Raw genomic sequence first — 26,192 nt, forward strand, 5'->3', positions numbered from 1 at the left:
TTGACATTTTAGCAATCTTGCACAGGGGTTGTGCTCAGTTTTGTTGGATACTGTCCATCACAAATGCATGTACATGCACGGTACTTTGTCACTGTCATTTCATTAGTGCCCTTTGACTGTATCTGGGAATGATTTGATTATACCCTTTTTATCCTGGTCAGGAGTTATTGTGCACCTGTGACCCTGTGACCCTGGCTGTCTTGTTGGGGTTAACAGCTCCTGGTAGGGTCTCCCGGGTGAGGAGGGCCACACTAAGAGTAATTTAAACACCTGGTGAGATTTGTGGTCAAGCCTACACCCATGGGGCCTTGCTGGGAAGTAATGTCAAACTGCCACCTTTTATGCCCATCCCCTGTAAGGTTAGCTGTGGATGACGGGCAAAGGAGGAGCCCTTGGTGTGCCAATCGCTAGCTATGAAACTGGCCCTTGGGACCTGGAATGTCACGTTTCTAGTGGGAAGGGGCCAGAGCTAAATGCGGAGCCTTACCGAGGAGATATGGTCTGACTTGCCTCCCTCTGGAACCACAATCCTTGATCAGAGCAGGACTGTCTCTTTTTTCCAGAGTTGCCTTATGCTTGTGTAGATACTGAAAAGTCCCTAGCTGAATGCTGCTGTGTTGCAGTTTTCCCAGGAGAGAGAGAGAGGGTTGTGACTGCACATGTGACTCACACGTGACTTCATTTTGTGGAGTGTTGCTGTATCTAGGCACTGAGAAGCAATTAAGACACAGCGTACGGCCTTTCAGACTTGGAATGTCTGGTTAGGGTCTTAGTAACAGTGTCACCTGGGGATGTCATCGTTTTTTCAAAGGGGCTTGGGTAACGACAAAGAAACAGGGAGACACGTGGGGAAAGGTCTGCCTGATCTAAACTTGAGTTTTTGTGGTAGGAATTAGCTGTCTATAATATACATGTTAAGCATTAAGAAGTTTATAAGCATACTTTGGGACAAAACACCTCAGGAAAAAGTCAGCATTAATATATAATAGACCTTTGCAGACATAATCTGATCTTTGGCCTTATGTGTTGGACCCTCAGGTGAAGTGAGGAGGAGAGCTTTCAACTGCTCACCACTTGGAAGGTAGATTCTAGCAGTTCTTAAATGCCTAATATTTATCTGTTTTGGTTAATATGGATGTGTTTTACATAAACATTTAGACGTGCCTAGTGAATTTTTCCTTACATAGATTTCTTCTTCTGCTTTTTTTTTTTCTATAAAATAAGACCTCCCTTAACCCAATACAAATCGACATGAATGAAATGGCAAATTAGAGCATGTCATGTTGACATCTTCTTACTCTTTATTATTACATTGATAATCAAAGAACTATTAATAATAGCATAGCCCTAGTTATATCTAAATGCAACAATTTCTCAGAAAAAAAGAATCATTTCATATTCTGGTTTCTTTTCTCTCTATTGTTTTGGGCCACAAATTCTCCATGGACTAAATTTCTTCAGATTTAATTGTATTATTTAAGATTCCTTGCAGTAAATAATAAATCAAATAACAAACATGAAAATGAGCCAGACCTGTGCAAGATGAGACCTCTTTTAAAAGTAGAAAAAAAAGAGCATACAAACACGGCACAGTGGTATTCCCTGGACATCCATTATGCCTCTTAATTTCTGACCCAGATCTTTTCTGTAACAGCTCCAGCAGTTTTGCTGTTTTCACTTTTGTTTTATCCATGACAAAGTACTATTTCACCAGCTATATGATGCACTGAACATGTAATGCATTTGGATTCATGCTCTGGACAAAACTGTTGTCTGAGCTGGATTTCTCACACATCTCCTTGGCTTGGCTTGACGCTCAGGTGAGGGACTAATCGCAGCTAAGAGAGGAGGCTTTTCATCATGCTGTTTGCATATTTGCTGTGGTTGTGTATCTGTAGCGTATGAGTGACTGTTCGTAGATCTGTGATAGAGAGGGCACAGGATCATGTGCGTTATTTTGAGTGAACGTCGTTCACAGATACCTGGTCAGTTCTCACAATCCAATGGCTATGACTGCCATGTTTTTTAGCAACAGCCACAAGTTCAATTTGATTGAAGATTTGTAACAAGTCTGCTAGGCTTAGTTGGAAATCTCCCAGTAGTGTGGTGGCAAAGTGGTCTCCAGCCATGGTGTTTGTGTGTTCTGTGCTCTTGTGTGTATGTGTGTGTGTGTGTGTGTGTGTGTGTGTGTGTGTCTGCACGCCTGCTCATCATCTAGAGCGGCACGGCCAACGGGAGCCTTGCAGAGTGATTGACGACTGGCTGGGGAGCTTTATGATGGAGCTGTCAGCCCTGCTGTGTCGCATTCTCCTGGCAGTGGCTCTCCTGACACTCTCGAAAACACATCAGAATGCACTTCTTTCGCATCTTGTTTGAATTGAATTTTGAGAGGAAAAATGCCACCGACCAACTTGCTATTTCATTTTCACAACTGTTCAGGCAAAGGAAATGGTAATGAATTGCACGCAAGAACTGGTTTTGTGTGTAAGTGAGGTATTTTCAAAAGGCGCAACACAAAATTTTCCTGGTTAATGTGAAAAGAGGAGCTTCATTGTTCTCGGTAGCTAATAAGGCATTTGGGGATCCTGGCGAAAGATGCAGATTTACTGTGAAAGAACATTTACAGAACATTTCTTCAAGCAAAATACTCACTCCTATCAATGCTATTTGAAATTCTTTCAATAATTTAATCAATTCATGTTATCCTTAACTTAAGCTCTTTTTTTTTCACAAGTGCCATGTTGCTGAACAGCCTTACTTTACATATCTAGCTGTTAAATTAAGTTTTTTTTTTAATCTTTATCTTCACTGCTGAAGATAAAGATGCTCTGATTTGTTTCACTGTGACTTTAACTTTATAATGTAAGAAATTATAAAATCGAATTGATATGAAAACAGGTCCATGGCATTAAAAGCCGAACTCATGCAAGTGAGCGATCAGCTGGCACACCTGTTTTTTATTAGCCGTTGTAGCCATCCCCACCTGCTCCCGATGATGAAGATTTTAAATCAATAAATTATTTTGAAGCTGCAAATATGCTTTTAGCTTTGTTTTTTTTGTTGTTTTTTTTTTCCTTAATGGCAAGTGCATACAAGCTACACTCATGTTAGTCACAAACGCTGTCAATAATTATCCTAATTTTGGTTTAATGGTTCCATCTATTTATGTAGCTCACGTAAAAAACACTTGCTGTGTAGCTAATTGCTGTTAGTAGCAAACACTGCTTATCCAAAACTAACAATAATTATCTCAGTTCTCCTGATAATATCATCTGAATTTGTTTAGAACTTAATTACATACATTAAGTATAACCTTAGAGCCACAATGCAACATTGTGATTTGCCCTCATCCAAAGCCTGCCAAACAGTCTTTTAATGGAGTAGATTTTCACTATTGTTTTGCCATGTTGTTATTTTTTCATTCGATCTAAGGGGGTTAATTAAATAATTTAAGACACTTTGTTGACTTTCTGCAGCTGCTTTCACACATCCACTGCAACCCTGAACTTTTCTAGACATTACCCGGAGGAGCAGTATGTGTGAACGCAAATGTCCAAATCAGGCGAATTGGACATTAAATGAACTTTCCTCGGCCAGCAGGTCATTGTCCACAGAATTCACAGTGAGCGACGGGGCATGTTGATGATGTTTCTACACCCCCCGCACACTCTACCAAGGCACCACCCCTTTGCCTAAACCACACGTAGTATTCCAGTCGGTGAGAAAAACGTGTCTGACACGGACAGTCTCTGGTTGTGGGCTTCATTTGTGAAAGGCCAAATCCGGACAATGTTCGGACCTGATTCCCTGGACACTGTCCAGAGTTCATATGTGGAAACGGCTTATCAGTGACAAGCTTTTAGCTGCAATAGCATTAATAGATGTCTACAGCAGCACAGAAGAGACTTTCTCGCCCACATTCACAGTCACAACGGGATTCACTGATAAGTTTTTTCTCCAATAATAGGCCTTTAACTAAGGAATGACCTTTATTGAGTTCTATGGGCAGTGAAAGGGGATTTCAGCAATTTTAATATAACTTGGTCCTTCCTACACAAGTCTCTAACACAGCCGTCCATCCCTCCTATCCCCCTGAGTAATAGCAGTGGCCTGTAATTGAACGACAGCAGTCACATTTTCACAGTAGAGATGGGTACACTAGATATTCAGAGTGGATACCTGGCAGAAAAATCTATAAGATGTAATACAATGCAAACTGTGGTGACACAGCATTTTAAATAGCTTTTCAGGCTTAAGGATGAGATGAGAAGTGATGTCCTCCATTGTTGAACAATAGAAAAGAAAGGTAGAAATCTCAGCATTTAATCAAGATAACATTTACTCATTGATGTTTATCAATAATTATTTTCTTCTCCCACTGAAGAGAATTGATTATTATAGTGTTCTTGTACCATGCTGTAAGGTCACATATTGTTCCTTTCATAACTCATTTTTTTGAAAAGTCACTTTAAACACCACTCTATTTACTCAGTACGCCCAGTTTTCATTAAAAAAATAACCCTTGTAGAACCTGACAAAACAGTAACCTCGAGATCAACGCCAAGACTGAACTTTGAATCTCAATTTTTAAATGAACTTAATGAAGAAATCCTAAAGTGGTCAGAAAAATGTAAATTTGTACATGTACAGTTCCTTTCATATTTTTGCCTTTTAGCTGCTGACATCATTTTCAGATGACAGGCAAACTGCAGTATTGGTTGCTAGGAGCAGTTAGTAGTTTTCATGGCAATCGAAAGAATAAGCAGAACAGTAATTTCTGTAAATCAAGTTATAACAGCCTTCATCGCTGTGTATATCTCATGAATCTATCTAGGTACCTTGCTAGTAATGTAATAAGATGATGTTCTTATTCCTAATCCTGCCAATTTAGCTGGTACAGGTCAATTTATTCACTAATTATGGGAAACGGCCACCAATAGGTAAACCACAGACCTATTTGAATCACTGAACAACTCTTAAAATTGATCTGGAACCAGCCTATAGTCGACATGCATCATTCTGTGCATACAATCCCAAATCCAATCACTTAATTGTGTTGTAGATTTAATTTTAAATGGATAAAATAGCCAATGTTGTCCATTGATCCACGCTTAATAAACCATAATGAAAAAGTGAAAACATGTTTTTAGAAATATTTGCAAATTTATTGAAAATCAAAAACTGAATTCTGTCATTCACAAAAACATTCAGACCCTTAATTCAGTATTTTGTTGAAGCCCCTTTGGCTGCATTTACAGCTTTGAGTCTTCTTCGGTAACTCTCTCTTATTAAAAATCAAAAACTGAAATCTGTCATTTATAAAAGTATTCAGACCCTTATACTCCAAATTATTGTCAAGTGCATCCTCTTTGCTTTAATTTGCCTTGAGATGTGCCTAGAACGTAATTGGAGTTGGCCTGTATCAAACTAAATTGATTGGACATAGTTTAGAATGGCACACACCTATGTATTTGTCATGACAAAAACCAAGCCATGAAGTCCAAGGAACTCTCTGTAGAGCTCTGCGATAAAATTGTGGTGAGACATAGATCAGGACAAGGGTAAAAAAACAGTTTCTAAAGCTTTGAGTGTGTTTAGGAGCACAGTGGCCTTCATTGTAAAATGAAACAAAGTTTGGAACCACCAGAACTCACCCTCTTTGACCATCAACGGTCACTCTTAACAGAGCTTCACAAATCCTCTGCTGAGAACCTGACAAAACAGCATTTAAATGTATGTGTGAGCATGAGCAAAAAGATTCTCCTGAAACCGCATAGAACATCTGTGGAAGGACCTGAAGATGGCAGTTCACAGATGCTTCCCATCCAATCTGATGGAGCTTGAGAGGATCTGCCAGGAAGAATGGGGTAAACTGCCCAAAGCCAGGTGTGCAAAGCTTGTAGAGACTAACGCAAAAACACTAAGAGCTGTAATTGCTACCAAAGAGGCTTTTACAAAGCACTGAATTAAGGGTCTGAATACTTTTGTGAAAGACAGATTTCAGTTTTTTATTTTTAATAAATTTACAACAATTTCTAAAAACATGTTTTGACTTTATTATATGGATTATTGAGTGTAGATTGATGGGCAAAAATGGCATTTTTTGTCAATTTCCAATTAAATCTACAAAACAATGAAGTGTGCACAATGTGAAGGGGTCTGATTACTTGCTGAAGCCACTGTAAATTTACCAGCATGGTTAGTTCTGTTGTTATGTCATACTGAACTAGGGTGAATACCTACATAGAAACCTCACTTAGATGTTTAAGAAATCTAGGCTGGGTTATCAAAGTTTTGGCAGGAACTGGGCCCCTCCCATCACAGATGTTTGTTTAGAATTAGGACAATGAACTGTACAGAGGAGTTAACTTCAACTTCTTTTCTGTCTGAGCCAACCGCACCACAACCTACACTTACATGCTCTGTAATTACACCTCTACACACTGAACCTACACTTTTACTGCAACCTATCTGACTGCTGTAGTGGTTTCACAAATTCTGATTGGATCATAGGCAGAGATCCTCAACCCAGAGTGACGACCAGTTCCATTTTCAGAAATCGCACAAGCAATTTACCCAAAAAGGTGTATGAGATAAGGTGTGAGCTCGTTGTCATGGTTTCCATTTTCTATCAGTCTCAAAAGAATCAGAAGATTTTTCTGTATACTGTATTGGCCCTAACAAAACACTACCCTGATCATATGATGACTACCTTTGCCCTATATATATATATATATATATATATATATATATTATATATATATATATATATATATATATATTTATTAAGTTGAGTTATTAAACATAAACTGTAGCCTACAAGTGTTTCTGATTCCATTTTACATTCTAAAAGAAAATCTGTTTTAACTTGTTGCTTAGTGTATTAAACCATTACCAACCCTCTGGGAAGCACCTGGTTGACTTACAGCTGGATCATTTCTCTGTTTTCTCTTACACTGTTCACCGTCATTATCCTCTACAGCAGAAAACTATTGAACATGCAATTACTTTTTGACCGTGGCATGATTGTTGGTGCAAGACAAGCTGGTCTGAGTATCTCTGAAACTGCTGATCTCCTGAGATTATCACACACAACAGTCTCTAGAGATTACTCAGAATGGTGTGGAAATACAAAAACATCCAGTGAGTGGTGGTTCTGTAGAAGTTGTAGCTGTCAGAGGGGCTATGGTAACTCAGATAACCACTCTATACAACTGTGGTCAGCAGAAAAGCATCTCCGGATGCACAACATGTCCAACCTTGAGGCGGACGGTCTACAACAGCAGAGGACTATGTCAGGTTCCACTCCTGTCAGCCAAGGACAGAAATCTGAGGCAGCAGTTTGCACGGGCTCAGAGAAAACTGGACAGTTGAAGACTTGAAAAAACGAGCCTGGTCTGATGAATGTGGATTTCTGCTGAGGCACAAAGATGGTATGGACAGAATTTGGCATCAACAGCAAGAATCCATGGGCCAAGCCTGCCTTGTGTCAACAGTCCAGGCTGGTGGTGGTGGTGTTATGGTGAGGGGAATGTTTCTTGGCACACTTTGAGCCCCTTAATACCAATCAGCTATGGTTTGAATGCCACAGCCTGTCTAAGTGTTGTTTCTGATCATGTGCATCCCTTTATGGCCAATATTTATCCATTTTCTAATGGTTACCTCCAGCACAATAATGCAGCATGTCACATAACGAAAGTAATCTCAAACTGGATTCATGAACATGATATTGAGTTTAGGATATGGTACAATGGGATTATTGCAGTACGAATGTGCAGCTGAAAGATCTGTAGAAATGATGTGATGCAGTCATTTCAACATGGAAAGAATCTCAAAGGAATGATTCCAACATTTTGTGGAATCTGTCTGGGAAAATTGAGGCATTTTTGCAAAGGGAAAGGGAGGCCCCACCCAATAATTAGTATGGTGTTCCTAATAAAGTGCTTGTATACTGTACTATATGTGAGTGTTGAAGCTTTTGCTCAAGTGAAGTGTCCTTCCCTGACAGACTAACCTGAATTTCACTCTACTGTCCCCTGTGGTATTAATACTATTTTTTCTTCTTGAATAAAAAAGCTTGTGGACCCTTCCTAAGTTTTAATTCCAGCACACTAATGAATACAACTTTGTGATATTCCATGAGAGGGTATATTATTCACGTGCTCAGGGGAACTTGCTCACAGTATACGGCTGTTGATTAATAGGCTGTTGTGGTTTTGTGCCACAAACAAAGGTACATTCCATGTCTGCCATGGTCCCAAAATCTTCTCTCAACGTCACCACACACACTCAAACAAACACATCCACACATCCTACCATTCGGTCTCAGAGAGATCACAAAGTAGACAAATCGACACTTATTGAAATATGTTAAAGATATTTGATATACTTGTACCTTGTTGTCTACACAGTGAGAAGTTTCATCTGACTGTGTAATATTTTAAAATTAAGTAGTAACTCAACATAAATTTAGAATACAGGGATCATTCTGAGCATACCTTATTTTTTCTGATTTTATGATGACCATGTTAACATCTAGTATTATGGTTAGGGCCTTATTCTTGTTCCGATCATATTTGGGATTTCACGTTTACATTGAACATAAAGAAACTTGGCTATTCAGCTCCCTGTCTTGTGTACATGATTCTAATTATCCGGGTTTCTGATTATTTGCATCAGTGCAAGTTTGTTTCTGACTCTTCCACTTCCAGAAATATCTCATTTCTGTACTGACAGAGTTACCCAACAGCTAAAGATGAATCAGGCTGCATGGACTCCGCTCTGCTGAATTTAGCACTCCGCTGAATTTAGATTCTTCATTTAATCATCCACAATGGAAAACAAGGGCAACAACAGAATGAATCTTCTGTAGGGCTGCCACTAAACTGTTTTTATTATTGATAAATCTGCTTATTATTTTCTTGATTTATTGTTTTGTCTATAGAAAGTCAGATTTTCAGTTTCCTCTGTATCATGGTGAAATCTCCAAATTCCTTGTTTGTTTTTTGTCTAAAACCAAAACTTATTCACTTAACTTTCATATAAGACAAAGGAAGGTAGCAAATCTTTGCATTTTAGAGGCTTAAACCAGCAAAAGTTGGTATTTTTCCTTGAAAAATAACTCAAATAATTAATCGTTTTATCAAAGTAGTTGTTAATTCTTAAATTTGGTCCGTTCAACTAATTTATCAACTAACTGCCTCAGCTCTATTTCTGTCTTACGAATATCAGACTTTCACTTTCATTTAATTGTGTAGATCATAATTATATACTTTATCATCTGTTTTGTTTTGTTTTCCTGACTAACTACTTCATAATGTAAGTTCAGGACGCACCTGCAAACATAGCAGAGAATGTTTTAGAAACTTGGACCACGTATTTTTATGCCACAGTATACTAGTTGTTACCACAATAAAACCGGGATAGCATATCATGGTTTCTCAAAACCAGGATATGCCATCCCTCATATCTTAGTAACATGCATGATTTCTGAAACCAGGATATAATGTTTATATGCACAAAGCATAACCATGATATTCCAAAAACCTGATCCTAACCAAGACACTAACGTGCATTTGAGTACACTCAATGATAATGTACTAAATGTAAAATGGAGAGGAATTTCTTTTTTAGCATTGTAAATACTGTGCTCAGACCCATTATAAAAACAGCAGGAGCTCATTCTTTTAGGTAAAAATGCATGGCATACAAATCACAAATACACATTGCTTTAAAATTATATACAGTGCATTCAGAAAGAATTCAGATCCCTTCCTTTTTCTCAAATTTTGTTATGTTGTAGCCTTATGCTAAAATCATTAAAATTCCTTTTTTTCCCCCTCATCAATCATAAACTCAGTACCCCACAATCACACAGCAAAAACACAATGTTGGAAATTTTTGAAAATTTATTAAAAAGGAAAAAAGGAATACATAAGTATTCAGACGCTTTACTCACTACTTAGTTGAAGAACCTTTGGCAGCAATTACAGCATTGAGGCTAGTTAGGTATGAAGGGATAAGCTTTGCAAACAGGGATATGGGGATTTCTTGCCATTCTTCTCAGCGGATCCTCTCAAGCTCTGTCAAGTTGGATGGGGACTGTTGATAGACAACCATTTTCAGGTCTTTCCGGAGATGTTCGATGGGTTCTAGTCAGGGCTCAGGCTTGGCCACTCAAGGACATTTCCAGAGTTGTCCCAAAGCCACTCCTGTGTTGTTTTTGCTGTATGCTTAGGGTCATTGTTCTGTTGGAAGGTGAACCTTCGGCCCAGTGTGAGGTTCTGAGCCCTCTGGACCATGTTTTCATTAGGGATATCTGTGTACTTTGCTCTGTTCAGCTGCCCCTCACCCTGACCAGATTCCCTGTCTCTGCTGTTAAAAAAAAAAAAAAAAACACCCCCCCAGTTTGATGCTGCCACCACCATGCTTCACCGTTGGGATGATATTTGGCAGGTGATGAGCGGTGCCTGGTTTCCCCCAGACATGATGTAAATAATTAAGACCAAACAGTTCAATCTTGGTTTCATCAGACAGAAGAATCTTGTTTCTCACAGTCTGAGAGTCATTTAGGTCCCTTAGGTTTCTCCCATCTCCACACAGGATCTCTGGAGCTCAGCCAGAGTGACCATCGGGTTCTTGGTTAGCTCTCTTACTAAGGCCTTTCTCCCCGAATTGCTCAGGTTGGCTGGGCGGCCAGCTCTAGAAAGAGTCCTGGTTGTTCCAAACTTCTTCCATTTAAGAATAATGGAATAATCTTTTTAGCCTTCCCCAGATATGTGCCTTGACACAGTCCTGTCTTTGAGCTCCTCAGGCAGTTCCTTCGACCTCACGGCTTGGTTTTTGCTCTGATACGCATTGTCAGCTGTGAGACCTTATATAGATCGGTGTCTGCCTCTCCAAATCATTTCCAATCAATTGAATTTACCACAGGTGGACTCAAAACAAGGTGCAGAAACATCTCAAAGATGATTAGGAGAAATGGGAGCCAACTGAGCTAAATTTCAAGTTGGATATCAAATGATCTGAGTACTTGTCAATGTGATATTTCAGTTTTTCCTTTTTAAATAAATTTGCAAACATTTCTGATAATTCTTTTTTTTGCTTTGTCAGTTTGGGGTATTGGGTGTAGTTTTAATGTGGGAAAATGAATTAAAACGATTTTAGCATCAGGCTAAATACTTTCTGAATGCACTGTATCTTTAGATACACTGAGATCACTACGTTTAATTGAATGTGCACTTAGGAAGATTTATTTACAGATGCAGCTATAGATTCAAACAACCTTTATTTACAGAACAACTGCAACAAAGAAGGCTGTCACAAAGTGATTTACAGTAAACATGTTACGAAAACAGATTAAAGGAAGTATAATAAAACGAGAGGAAGAGCATGCGCTGCACACCTACAAGGAAATAAGGCCAGAGCTTTTGCATGCTTGTATGGACATGTATGAGGAAGTGTGAGTAATAATGAGTAATAATCTTCACTCAAACAATTGTAACAAATTAATTGTCTCCATGGGCTCTGTTCAGTCAACCTTGTTATTGCTGAGTGGCATCAGCATAACTGTAGTGTCTCTGTGACTATGATTGGTAAAGTAACCTGGGTGCCATAAGAGCCCTTGGTGGCCTACTGTTGACGGCGTGTTGGCAGTCAGGTTGGCATGAGCTCCAAAGCCCGGGAGTGCCATGGCTACCAGATGGCCGTGTCAGCAATCTTCAGTCCTTTCACTCACCTGGCTGAGTAAAGACTTCCTCCAACCCAGTGCCCAGAGGAAATGGTCTCTACAGCACGTCTGCCTTCTCTGCTTCTGCCAGGACTTTCAATTCCATCCTCTACTCACTACTCTAAAGTCTTGTTTCAGAAAGGAGAAAAAACAAAGGACACTGATTTGGGCCACAGAGGCTATGAGGGATTGCTCAAACCATGATGGCAAGATAGAGAGATCTGATGTCCCTATCTAAACCCCTGCCAGTTTGTCATCCTCATATTGACAGGCTGTTGTGAAATGAATCATGCTCCTTTTTTATGGTTGCTCTTTAAATACTTCATTGTCAATGTCCAAATTTCAGTCACCGTTTCAGTGCGAGAGTTTCCTCAGACATACTACTACCCTTTTGAAAGGTTTTATCATTGTTATGCTATTTAGAGAAGGCTTCTTCGTTTTAAAGGATTATTTAAATTCATTCTTTTGATATTTTCCATGTTTTGTCGAGCACGGCTCTAACAAGTTAGTCCCCCGGGTGTAGAGCAAAACCTGTGGCATATTCTCAGCCAATGCATAAATGCATATTATTAACGTTTTTGTGTGCTTTATTGATTTATGGTAGTTTATGGTTCTTGGAAGTACAGTATGTAGACGAGTTTTTGGTTTGTTTATTTTTGCTCGAGGGCAGGATAAAGAAGCAAAACTCCAGCATGACAGCGACACAATGTGAAGAAATGTGTAATGTCAGGTTTTGGAAAAGTTTGCTGAAGAGAGTGACATTTAGTCTGTGCCTTTTGTTTCTTCACACATTTTGTTTTTTCTGCTTCAATCCTCTCATCTCCCTCCTGACAAAAGGTTACATAAAATCAATAACTACCAAGAAAAATCAATAGAGGTTCTCTCCCTTATTTATCTATGTGATTTGTTTGGCTTTACACTGCATGTTAACCTTAAGGCATTGATAGTGTGTGCTAATGCAAGCCATACATTCAGAACATGCCATCTTCTCTCAAATTTCTCATTTACTAAGCTTGCCTCACTCATCGAGTGGTACTTCTGTAAACAACAGTGTAAGATCGTGCAAACATGTATTCATTTCTCCATCTCCACCGTGTCCCTCTCCTCTTCTTCACCATATTTACAGTTCCTCCCGTCATTCGAGTTTACCCAGAGAGCCAAGCCAGGGAGCCAGGCGTCACCGCCAGCCTGCGCTGCCATGCTGAGGGTATCCCCAGCCCCCAGCTGGCCTGGCTGAAGAACGGCATGGACATCACAACCAAACTGTCCAAACAGCTCACCCTGCAAGGTACAGAGGAGTCAAGAGTTTACTGCTTACTGCATGTAAACTTAACGTATATTTTTATTGCCACCACTCCCACTTCCATTATTATTTTACTGCTACTGTTACTAACACTTCTACCTTTGCTCTTACAATTGCAGCTACTACCACTAAGATCAATTTCACTATTATTGCTACTATATGACCGTGATTACTGTCTATTCTTAACTAATACTGCTTCCACTAATAATGATTCATTTTACATGTATAAAATAGGGCGGGGCAGTACTACCTAAAATCTGTGTCAAGATGAATGATCACATACACTTGAGCAAATGTAAACATTTTTTATGTCAGTGCATGTCTTTCTCTTTCATGTTGCCTCACTTCTGATACATTTGTCCTTTTTGATCACAGTTTGAAAGATGTTGGCCTTGTAGCTGATTGGTTAGTTGACTTTCTGGATAGATTTAATTGGTTTTTGTTGCTATTTTCATTTCAAAGACTTTGGCTGGAAATTGTGATGGGAGTACATTTAGGTCATCAAGAGATTCACGATGTCTGGAACCTGATAAATTTAGTTTATTGTCCAGCCCCACGATCAAATATTCAGAGGCGAAGTTTAACGTTATTTGCAGTTCTTTCAATAAAGAGTGAAGACAAATGCTTCTCTTTTTGAGGTTGTGCACAAAAACACAAAATTAGAAACACAGCATGTGGCAGGCTAGTGCTGCGTTCTTACTCAGAGCACCAACCTTTTTGAATTCTCCCTGAAAAAAACCTCTCACCCTTCTTCCAAACATATTAGAGGGCTGCTGTGTAACAGTAATGGTAGCAGAGGATGGTAGCATTAAGTTGCCTTTCATCTTATTCTGGAAGGCAAACTGTCTTTTCTCGTCTGTTTCCTCTGTTCTTCCTCAAAGCCAATGGAAGTGAGGTGCACATCAGCAACGTGCACTTTGAGGACACTGGTGCGTATACCTGCATCGCAAAAAATGAGGCTGGCGTGGATGAGGACATCTCTTCGCTATTTGTGGAGGACTCTGCACGCAAAACCTGTATGTATAAGTCATTCCGTCGGTCTCTGTTTTTATTCAAGGGATAATGGAGCCATGCAAATGGAGCTCTTAATAATTTATCCTGTCAGTTCTTAATAGTTTATATCCTGTGATGCAATGATGGAGCCTTTGCAAGGGAAGTACTCTGTCATCTCCCGGTTTGGAAGCAGCATCAATTGTTCGTGTTCCCTTCCATCCACCCTGAAGCCATTTTCTTTTTCTCATTTCATCTTTTCTGTGCTGGGATACACTAGGGCTGCAGCTAAGAATGATTTTTTATTACTCCTGAAAGGATTAAGTTGTGCTCTGCTCAATTTGTCAATTTCCTCACCGTGGCACGAATATTCAGTGATTAAGGTGGTATTTGTCATTAGCCATCACTAGTCAATATGTGACTTTGTAACATCAGGGTTGTGACACAAGTAACCTTCTTATCCAAATTTGGAAAGATTCTTCGACACAAACAATCTCCTCTTGTTCCCTCCCCTTGACTAGAGTCTCACACGGTAATTAACTTTGACCTTCTCAGAAATGTCAGAATCTGTCCTTGGGTTTCAGGACCCGTTGTTGGTGTTTTGCTTTTTCCTGTGGGTAATTATTGTTCCCAAAGAGAACACACAGCAACTCCGTAGTTGACTCACACATCTCACGTGTACTCTGTCCCACACCTCTACCAGACCCAACGCCATTAGATGTCATCCACACAGCATGACACCTCCTGCACCAAGCCGGTCACGCATTAGAGGATCATGCTCGGCGAGGTCAGAAGTCACTCGTGTGCTTTGAAGCTTTTGATGCTCTACCGGGGGCAAAAGTGGTGCTAGTAGTCGGATATTGCAGACCCTTTTTAGAACAACCTCACAGGACAGGAATTGAAAGGGATTTCAGCGGACAGCCAGGCCAGGCTGAACTACCATATTACGAAAAGGGAAAGAGAGAAGTGACAGACTTAACTACACTGTCGTAGTCTGGCCTGAATATTTTACTGACAGTACACCCGACCCACTCTAGATTTCCTGGGAGAATATCCCCTTTATTCAGAAGCTAGTCGAGTGAGTAAAAGGAAGCTGACTATTTATTTCCATGGATTGGCTGCCTCTGTGAGCCTGAGGCTAATGTGGGGTGTTAGCTCACACCGTCTGCGGGCCTCAAACACTGAAGCCGTCACCTCCGCTCAACTGATGACTTGTTTTAAGCTTGAAAATGTCACAACATTTGTGGAAAAATGCCCAGTATAATTTCTCAGAGCTCAAGGTGACATCTTTAACTGTGTTGTTTTGTCCAACCAAAAGTCCAAATCCCAAAAATACCCCAGGAAAAAAGCAGCATATAATGACACTGGAGAAGCTGGAACCAAAAGATGTTTGAAATTTTTTACGTGATTAATGACTATTGTTTTCAGCTCTAAGAACAGTAGAATTTAGTCTGTCCTTTAGTGCACTCCAACTTCGCCAGCCTGTGTTTGGCACTCAGCCCCGAGCCCATTTGTTCCTACTGAGGACTTTAAAACAGGTCATAAATATTTACTTTCGAATTTTTCTTTAAAATCATAATAATTTCCTAAAACAGCTGGGCACTATAGTTTGCAGCAAACATTACTCAAGTAAATAGTGCATTTGTTTGGGGCTATTGTGGGGGGGGTATTGGAATCAACTCAAACTAATTTGTTCTTATTCCCCCTATTTAGAATTATAAACATTATATAAACACATAATAAAAGGGTGTATAACACACTATAATGTAGTTGTAAGCAGAAAACTGTTAATATATTTGTCAGCAACTGTAACTCCTCCCAAATGTGGAGGCTGCTGTACAAACAGATAATGAACGACAATATAGTAAAGCACAGTTGAAATAATATGAAATATATCTGCATGGGAGAAATTGTGCCTGTAGACAAATACTATGCATTAGTATATACTTAAGAAGTCCTCACAGCAGTTTACAACTAAATTTTAGTGTTATAAATCATTTACTAAATGTTTGTATACTGCTTATAAATACTTAATAGGGGGACTTGAAGTAAAGTGTTACCCATGAGATCGACATGGGATAGTCCAAATAACGTAAATGACTCATGAAGAACATGATTTTTTACAAAGATTGCGACAAAGACGGCTCATATATGGCTGATTACCAGCTAAAACGTACTTGATGCACAAGCACAAAAACCTTTAGCGGCCCATCATATTCCTTTTAGACTAGATTCAGCTCGATACTTGCTGTTCCTTTTTTGTCACTGTGATTTTTTTTTTTTTTTTTTTTGTGTTGACTGTAGGTTGCCGTGATTTTCCAGAATTTCCCTAGACACACTGAATACATTTTTAGTTTTTTGGACTGATGCACCTGAAGGTTTGATCACAAGGCACTCGCTTACATCTGAGTGTAAAGGAGAAAAAGTGACTAATAAAAGTCTAGCCTTGTTCATGGCTGTGTAACTGCCCATGTAAGAAGGTGAAACAAACAAAAACACACAACTCATTACTTCTGTGAGTAGGCTGTGGGTTTGAGTTTTGACCCTGTCTTGTCATTTTGCATTGTCCTGGCATTTGATTAGCCACCGCAGATGGACAGATATTCTTATTGGGCTCTCCAGTACCGGGTTAACTGGAGGATAATTTCCAGGAAAGCTGCCAGCTGTCGTCAATACATCAGTGTTTAATGCCAGAGCTGGAGTTCTGAGCTGCTCGTGTGTGTTCTGATGTTCAGCCTTAACAAAGCAAACTTAATCAGGCACAACAAGTGTTAGTGTGCGCCGCAGCTGTTTTTACCTGAGCGATTCTTGCCCTTAGTGGATATTAATGTGTGTAACAAGCAGCTGTTGTTACAAAAATATTAATAACGGAAATACAAAGAACCACTGGATTTGCACTCGGTGAATTATTATGCCAAGTGCAAACAGATGATGTTTAGAGCCTGCAGGGCTGTTCATTTAGTTGAAATTGTGGGGTTTTTTGCTTTAACAGCACAGTCCCCGTCTGAGTTTATGCACACCGTGCCGCTCCACGCTCACAAGCTCAGTGGAGATGCTGGCACACTAAGTCACTGCTTTCACCCAAAACATTCAGATATTCTGTGAATAACACACTGAAATTATCTTTGCATATTTTCTCCAAATTTAATGGAGGTGTTTTGTTCTTTTTTTTCACAAATTCAAATGTGAATTCTGCTTGATAAAAACTTTTATGTAAACTCCTACATCCATTAATTGATGTAAATGTATTTCACACATTGAAATGTGATGATTTACAAGTCCTAAAAAAATGTGTTAAATTTTTTTCTAAGTGTTTCAAATCCTTTAAAATTGTCATCACCTATGTTAAAACGTTTTGTTTTTTTTCATGGTCTTTTTTATCATACAACAAGCATACAGAATAAGCAAGTGCAAAGCAGACCTTTCCACTCACAACAAGACCAATTTAGCCAGATAGAGAGGAAAAAGACAACACATAATGTTAATAATCACAAATAAATTTGACAATAAGTAAAACAAGAAGGAATAAGGAATAATTAAAGGTGGAAAAATAATACAGCACGAGTCCAGTTTATTGGTTCCCATATTTTTTTCAAAAACGTAACAAATGGTTCCCAGATAGCATAGAACTTAATTGTCTGTCTCTAAATGGAATGCCAAGTAAATGTTCCTTCCAGGTACGTAATGCTTGGTGAAGGTAATCTGACAGAAATGCCCCAAAAATAGATTGAGGAAGGCTGATTTTGTTCCGGGTCGCCCACTAACTACTCTTTGCCTCTGTACTAAAAGTACTGTCTAATGCAGTTTAGTCACAATCAGTAACAGTTCTGTAATAACACAGCATTGTAAAATGTTCATTTATGCTTTTAAGTATATTTTCCTAGTTAGTGCACTTGAAATCTCATTAGAATTAAGAGCAAGCAACATTAGCAACCCGTAGCCAACCTCGGGAAGCCCTTGGCTATGCTTCACTTCATCTGGGTATCAACCTCTTGTCTCATTTCCAACAATATTTTCTTGTTTCACTGTCTTACTTCTTTCTGAGTCACAATGACCGTTGGCCTATCACTGACCTTGAACACTCATCTTCATCAGCACTCAGCCTGCCCTTACTTGAATATCAAACCTGGCACTACAGTTCATGTAAGAGCTTTTCACCAGTTTCGAGTACAGTGTAGGGCACATCTCAGCTCACAATAACTGTCAGACTGGGAAGGGTGAGTCACATGGTAGCACAAGTCACACACAGCACTGTCAGTTCATCCACATGCTCGGACAGATCCAGATGAGGAATGCTATCATAAGAAGTGTTTACAAAATGATGGCGATGGCTAGCATCAGCTACAATTTGTAATACCAGTGCCTCAACTGCAGTATCAATTCAGAAATTTTATATTATTTTCAGTACCTTAGTCTAAGGAAAATAAACAAATGATTCTACAAAAACCTTTCAATTCACAAAATATGTCAAACTTCCCATTGCATTAGTATTTAATGACTTAAGATCTATTTTGTTTGGACAAAGTTCCCATTTACATCAGGAAATATCTAATCAAACAATAAGTAAACAAGACTAAGAATATAGCAAAGGCTCATGATATATTTGCTTTTCACCGAGTGTGTGTGTAAACAAGCAGCTGTAATGTCAGCAGCGTTGTTCATGTATCTGCCACCGCCCTGGAATTTCTTAAGAAATTAAATTTTTGCAGAGTGTAAACATAATAGTTATAGGTTATACTGTTAACAGTATAAGTATACAGCTAAGTATAACTTAAGTAAACATTAAGAAAATAGCAGAAAAGCAGAAAAAGCTAATCTAGTTACAAGATCTTTTAGTTTCTTATCTGGCTGGACTGCAACAGCGAGGTCAGCCCTATAAACAAAAATGTGAGTGAGTGAGTGAGTGAGTGATGAAGTTAGACAATTTGTTGGCTGGCCGAGTGTTAGAGTTTCCCCATTGGCCATTCCCCTTTCAAAATAAATTGGCGCAAACGGTTTCTATTGCGTCATCGGGGGGCATTTACAGGCAGTGTTGCTAACTTAGCGACTTTGTCGCTACATTTACCGACTTTTCACACCCCTTTTAGCGACTTTTCCACACAAAAGCACCTAGCGACAAATCTAGCCACTTTTTGGACAAACCTTAGCTACTTTCCACAGAAAAGAGTCACCAGTATTGCCCTGCAAGCTTGAGGTGGGGCTTTCCCTCTGCTGGCACACCTCTATGCATCTCATTCAATTTGACCGCACGGCAGCTGCGTAGATGTGAATGAGCCTCTAACCTTCTCTCTGAGTGATCGTTTTACAGGTAAATATAGCCGAAGCATATTGTGTGTATGGTGATTCTGTCAGACAATGTCGCAGTTATAAAATCATTGCAGAGCAGCAGCTTGGAAATGGCTTGGAAGTGACTGCTGGTTAACATATGGTCTTCATGAGCTACGTTTCAGTCACTATTTCATACTTGTTTCGTTGTCTGACAACAGAAACAGAAAAACATGTAAATGTGAACAGTTTTATCGGGAATCCGGCTGTATTAAATTGAATGTGTATGTATGTATGTATGTAATTATATGTATATATGAGCGAAAGACAGTAGGAGAGAAGCAAACAGATGAAGGGTGCTCCAGCCGTATACTAGGTTTTGAACTAGTCTTGTTCCAACTTTCTGCCCTTGTTGTTTTCATTCGTTCAGAGTCTGCTGCTGAGATTATGTTACATCCTGACATACTGCTTCTAACGTTCTAAAAACCCACAGTGCACCTAGGTGTAGGTACTGAAGTCATAAGTGAAATCCATTAAGAAAGTAAATGTATGCATACTTACCTGTATGCCAGTTCTCATTTCTTAAAGCGCAAGCTGTAACCCAACAGCAAAAATTTAATCAAAAAGTAATATATTTAGAACATCTGTGTACCCCATTTATGTCACATAAATCACAATCATATCAGAATCCTGCCTCAAAACCACAGGCTTGAGTACATTCAGAGTGTGAATCGAGATTAGCTCCATATGGCATCATTTTCTGTCCAGAGAGGCTCTCTAAAGTCATTGGCTCAGTTATTACACATCTATAGTACAGCATCTGGTCTGAAATTCTGGTTTCCGGGAGAGACTACAGGACAAATAAGATAGAAATCATGCAATTAATGAAGATCTGACCTTAACCATACCAATTCCAGATCTAAACTAGAACTCCTGTGTAAAATAATTCACAAATTTCAAAGCTTATTCCCCAACTTATCCATCTAAAGTAATACCTAAACACAGGTATTTTTTTAGAATTTCTAATTTCCAAGGTCAAGAATGAACTTACAATCACATCTTTTAAGACAACTTGTATCAGAATCTTTAAAATACTTAGGAAAAATGGAAATTTGAACGCCTACAATTCAACGACAACAGGCTAGCTCCATCTGCTGAGGATGATTGTGTGATACGATCAATAGCTCCAGAACAGCTGCTAAATTGACCTCATAGTGAGACTGTTTTGTCAACATACACAATTCTCTCTAAAAAATTAATTTACCTGGTGACTTGAACCATCAATCATGATCATATCGCAGCACAAACCAAACAACCTAAAACAAGCTTTTGTCCCTCTACATATTCAAGCATTAGTCGCTCTGGCTTTGTAGCTTTAGAAAGAGGGAGACAGAGAGCGATGTGCATTATTAAAATGTGTGGCATTTGCCTGTAGGTAGCAGAATCAAGGATGCTTTCCATCAAAAGCTCCATACTCTGACCCTACAGAAGTTGAGATGCTGGTGGGCATGTTGTGGTACCAGACTACCCTTGATCTAATACCACTGATCTGAAACAGACACAGACTCAAATGACACATTGTGACAATACACTGAAATACTTTAGAAATCTGACTTTGTGGAAAGTAATGATCTTATTTCTCTGAAATCATCGTGTTTATGACCTGCCTTGGGCCTCTCATTCAAACACTTGACTAAGAGAGAGAGCTGAATAACGAACTAAGTCAGTTGTCAAAAGACTGAATAAGATATTAAAGAGATGAACTAAAAACATGTGAGCAGGGCATGAATGTGCTTCTTTGGATCAATTCACCACAGGCAAGCTTGAAGGTCAAAACCTTTTTCCTTACAGGTGCCACACAAACGTGAACTGTTTTTCTCTCAAATTTACCCGTTTGCTTCATCGTTTGGGAAAACCTGAGCAGTCGGTATTCTGAGATCTCTTTAACAGTCTGTCACCAGCAGGCAGAGCGCCATCCATCTCTGACAGTCTGCCACTAAACTGGCATAAATATCTGCCCTTCACAATGTGCCAATTATTTCTGCAGTGTCAGAGGATCTGCGAGGCTCACAACGAGTGTTTGTCGCTCCACTTTGTTATGTCTCTACATTATGCTGCACTTCATGCGTCATATCAGGGACTTGCAGAGTACTGTACAGAGGATATAGTGGCTTAAGCTGCTGCTCCTTTGCCCTTTATAGCTGAAGTGTCCTTCTGGACCAAATAAAGAATGTTTAATATAGTAGTTGTAGCACAGAATTATTCACTCAATTGGTATTGTAAAAGAAAGAAACTGCAGATTAAATGAGGATGACATCATTGTCTAATGAGTCACTGAGATAAGGAGAAACTTTTCCATTTATACCTTTCTTTCCGACTTTATGCGTGATTTCACTGTATAGTCATTTAATTCTTATTTGGTTGTCCTTACAGAGCTTATTAGCATAGAGGACACAACATGGCAGCTGTACTGGTATTTGGTCTGTTTTCACTGTGCTGTAACAATTACCCTTGAACCCTTGAAGGATTTATTAAGATCTTTGGAAATGTTTAATGCCTATACTGTTAATCAGTGACTACATCATGTTGCATGAGATACCTCTGCGCTCATAGTTGCTGAACATTTTAATGGATTAGCTGTAGTTAGCTGGTTGGCTAAGGTTAATGTAGCTTTAGAAATAAAGTTTATTATTGAACGCAGTGATTGTGCCCTCTAAAAAGAGGGGCAAAAAAAAAAAAAAAAAAAGCTGGGAAAGGCAGATTAAGGAAGAGCTTGTTTTGCAAACTTTATTTCGTGAAGGCAGCCAGCCAACAGATGAATCCTTATGGATGAATTATTCAGCCACTATTTCACACACTCTATCGGCAGTAAGTACATCTGTCTCCATATTGTGACGGCACAGGTAGTAGCGGGTCCAGGGGATTTGATTACAGTCTCTCTGGCATCTATCCTCTGCAAAGTTTATAGATACAGTAAGCCCTCTTGAGCTTTTGCAACCAACGAGTCTGTGACCATGATTATACGGTATATGTTAAGTTCAAGTGTGAACTGAGCATGTTTTATGGACTGTAGAACTAACATGCAAGTTAAAGTATCCTGCATTATAGCATATTTTGTAAATTAGGTGCACATATAACATAAGAATATACAGCAAGTGTGAGGACAGTGCTTCCCATCAATGTCTGTGTACATTCCAGCTTCATATCCTACTCTGTCCCACACTCACAGCTGTACTCCATATACTTTTCCTCCATACTTTACTCCATTCTTCATGTCTCGCCTTAAATGGCCTTTACGTAGCTTAGCAGGAGCAAGGAGTCTTGCAACTCCAGTGGGCAGGGAAATGTTTCATTTCCGTCTTGTCAAGATACAGAGACTAATTTTGAGACATTTCTGAGAAATCTTATTTAAGAAAAAAACTACATACGACACTAAATGACTTGTTAAGACAAATATATTTTGGAGTGTAGAAGTCTCCAAAACTTGGAATATAATTTTGGATCAGTGCTATTGAAGAGTAACCTTCTCACCTCCCTCGACAACCAACTGTGGACATTTCATTCTAATAAATCCCCTTTATTGCCCTTGTCATCAACCTTTTATTGTCTCTATTTATAGACTGTGCTATCTTTGCTTCATACTCTTTTCTCTGCTTTCTACTCTATACTTTATCCAGTGCTATCTTCTTCATATTCTACTGTCCTTAGTGCATATTCTGTTACATTGTTTCTCCATCATTATTCGACGTCTATTAGTTAGTAAGCTTTTTTCCCCAATCAAACACAGCAGTGGTTGATTTCACAGATTCAGGCAGAGGGGAAGATGTAATCAGGGAAATCTGCTGGTGAAGTAATTGGCTGGAACAAAGCCCCTGCAATCTCCCAGGCCTCGATCCCACACAGACGAAAACCACTACTTTGCACCGAAGTCTTCACAAAGCTGTTTTATTCACGCCGTCCGCCATGCTGTCTGCTCCGTATCCTCTGAATAAAGATCAGCTTGTGCCAAAATAGTGTCCATGTTGCCATCAGCAGTGTCCCTCCTATCACAGCAGGCTTTCACACGGTGTTGGACACGCTGTCAGCAACAAGGAGCTCTAACCAGGCAGCCACACTATCCACAGTGTCAGCAGCCTACTGCCTGTCGACTGCGTTTCATGCTGAAGACTTTGTGAAATGAATATTATAAATCCAGTGGAAAGTTTAAACGCCTTTAAGCTGCAGTTAAAACATGACGGCTTATGAACGGTTTCGATGGTGCAATCTGCAAAAGACTGACATAATAGTTATGATAATGATAAGAATAAGGATCTTTTTAATCAAGTAAACCATACAAAACATAAAGAGCAGAGTGGACAGAGCAAGAATGCAAAAAACAACCTAAAAAGAAATTAGAATTTAACCTTTGTAGTGATTTATTTTACATTAGATTAAACCAAGTATGTAAACTGAACTGCTTAAAAGGTTATATAGATTTAGTCAGCCTAAGTGACTTTGCAAACCTTTGTAAAGCTGATAATAAATTAAAAAATGTAATGAAATCTTTTCTTTTTAAATTTTTTAATGAGATGAAAAAAACCTGGCACTTATCACACATTCATTGCAAAGATAGATATTTATCTCTCCATGTCTCAAATAGCAGCTTTTGTTTGTGATGAGGCACAAACAGAGTTTTATTTTTCAAGCTTTGATGTTTCAAGCTCTCTCCAGTAACTTGTACTTTTCCAAAACTCTCAGGGATATTTCTCCAAGGATTAAGTCTTTTGAGTACTTTTCCTCTTAAAGAGATGATACAGCCTTCAGTCCCCCACAGGCTTCCAGCTCTAATTCTAGTGCAGTCAGTCCTGTTATTTAAAAAGCTTTCTTACTCTACCTGACTGTAAATAGTACTGTCTGGTACTTTCCGTTTAAGTTAGCCCTCAATCGTCGAGCGTCCTAAAATATATGTAGCACAGAGTTGCTAAAAGCAACAAAAAAGCTTTTAACAAATCATAGGAATTTGATGGCTAAAGAATGGATGGTAAAATATATATATATATATATATATATATATATATATATATATATATATATATATATATATAAGCTGAAAGACTTGGAAATACACACCCATGAAGGCAAGTGAGAAGCACAAAGAACTAAAACTAATATTTTTTCATCAGTATGCGCTTTAACTCTAGAAAGACCAAGACTTGATCAGTTGGAGGCCATTTTGAATTAGTCCTGAAGTATCTCTGTTTAAAATGACCCTTCATGACTTACCTGCAACTATGTCAACTTTTTACATTTTGCAAATCACCCAAGAAAAAATAAATTTCAGTACTGCTTTTAGTACCTTCTTTTTACCCCCTAGAGCTCAATGTGCATTAGAGTTGAGGTAAAGAAAGGTATCACAATGTCCTATTCTTCTGCTTTTTACCACTGGATGTTAAGTTTTCTACTGTCCCTTTGTAAATAAAGGATAAGGCTAGTGATATTTTATATTTTTAATCAGCAAATGCCATTAGAAGATCGAAACCAACGCCCAACTCATCTTTCTAGCAAGTACTACCTGTGTAGCCTGATCTCTTATTCCTCTTACACATTGAGCTCAATTGTTGTCCAGAAATTCTTAAACATCAACGAGTCACATCATTGCACTGGGTGATCTCTCTTCATTACAATGAACTTGGACACTATGATTTTTTATGGAGTTGTTCACACATACACCATCTTGGAGCCATGAACAATTACTGGTGCACCAAATATGTGGCCGAAGATAGTCCCCAATAAAAACACAATTTACTCCTATTTGAGCGGCAATTTCTAAAAAGAGCCCCAATGTTTTAGAGTTGAAAACTTCAAGGCTGTGTAGGTGAGATTTGATCACATTTTTCTGACAGTGGCCTGGAAACATAAGCAAACTAAAATGCACCCAGTAGAGCCAGTCATTGTCAAGCAACATACACCAGACTTAAGAGAAAAAAATAGTAAATGATCCGGATCTGCCCCAAAATATAATGGGTTCTTCCCTGGCCCATGCCCCATCACTCCACCAACTTTGGTGCAAATCGCTTCAGCACTTTTTGCTTAATCCTGCCGAAAAATAAACCAACAAACAGACATGGGTGAAAACATAACCTCCTTGGTGGAGGTAACAAGCAAACTACTGTCCTCATAGTTAAATTCCAATATTGCTTATTGGTGGAGGGATGTATGTAAAGTGTGTCACTTTTTTTCGAACTGAGCCCACTTCAAAAAAGTCAGAAAAGCAAAGACGAAAGTAAAAATACAGGTATCTCTTACGTCAGATAACTAGAATTTTTATAACTTTTACCAAAAACAGTGTGGTAATGGAGTCAAGTCAATTTTATTCAGGACAAACAGACGTGCAATGTAGGACCCCTTTGCTCAATGTATGAAACTTATTAAGAAACTAAGTTTTTAGAGCCTTTAAGAAAATGAGTATTGGGCGATTCTGATTCTGTTTAAAAAACAAAAAACACTTTCTATTTGAGAGAGAATTGAAATTAGTATTAAACAATAATCACAAATTGGTGCTGATCTTCAGATCCACAGGTCTTGCCTAAGACCCAAAGCAGGGGGTCCAGAGGCATCTTAATAATGGATGGTACTGTAAGTGGGTGATGAAAGGTGCATATAAAATCCTACTACACACACAACACACATAAGACACTACAGTAATAGCTATGTGGTGTACCTGCTCTGTATGAATCACGGCAGTGAAACGATATTTGTTTTGTATCAGTGCAAATGAGGAAGATGGAAAGATTTTTTCTCCATTTCATTAGCATTCCTGTTCTGCTGTCTCATAACTACCTACAGCAGTGAGCCGGCACTCAGCTTCTTACAACACTAGCAGTTTGTCAATGATAAAGTATTTGTGTAGTGCTTATAATTAAAGTA

At 38.9% G+C, this 26,192-nt stretch overlaps 1 protein-coding gene across 1 annotated transcript in view; it reads left to right on the forward strand.

Moving 5' to 3' along the window:
* The window catches only part of fstl5 (follistatin-like 5), a 157,857-nt gene that overhangs the window by 104,337 nt on the left and 27,328 nt on the right, over positions 1-26,192 (forward strand). The window contains exons 9-10 of the mRNA XM_040120213.1: positions 12,855-13,016; positions 13,913-14,047. Coding sequence (XP_039976147.1) covers positions 12,855-13,016; positions 13,913-14,047 — 297 coding nt within the window. The remainder of the gene's footprint in view (positions 1-12,854; positions 13,017-13,912; positions 14,048-26,192) is intronic.

Source organism: Xiphias gladius, chromosome 23 (assembly GCF_016859285.1).
Source record: "Xiphias gladius isolate SHS-SW01 ecotype Sanya breed wild chromosome 23, ASM1685928v1, whole genome shotgun sequence".
Classification (NCBI taxonomy): Eukaryota; Metazoa; Chordata; class Actinopteri; order Istiophoriformes; family Xiphiidae; genus Xiphias; species Xiphias gladius.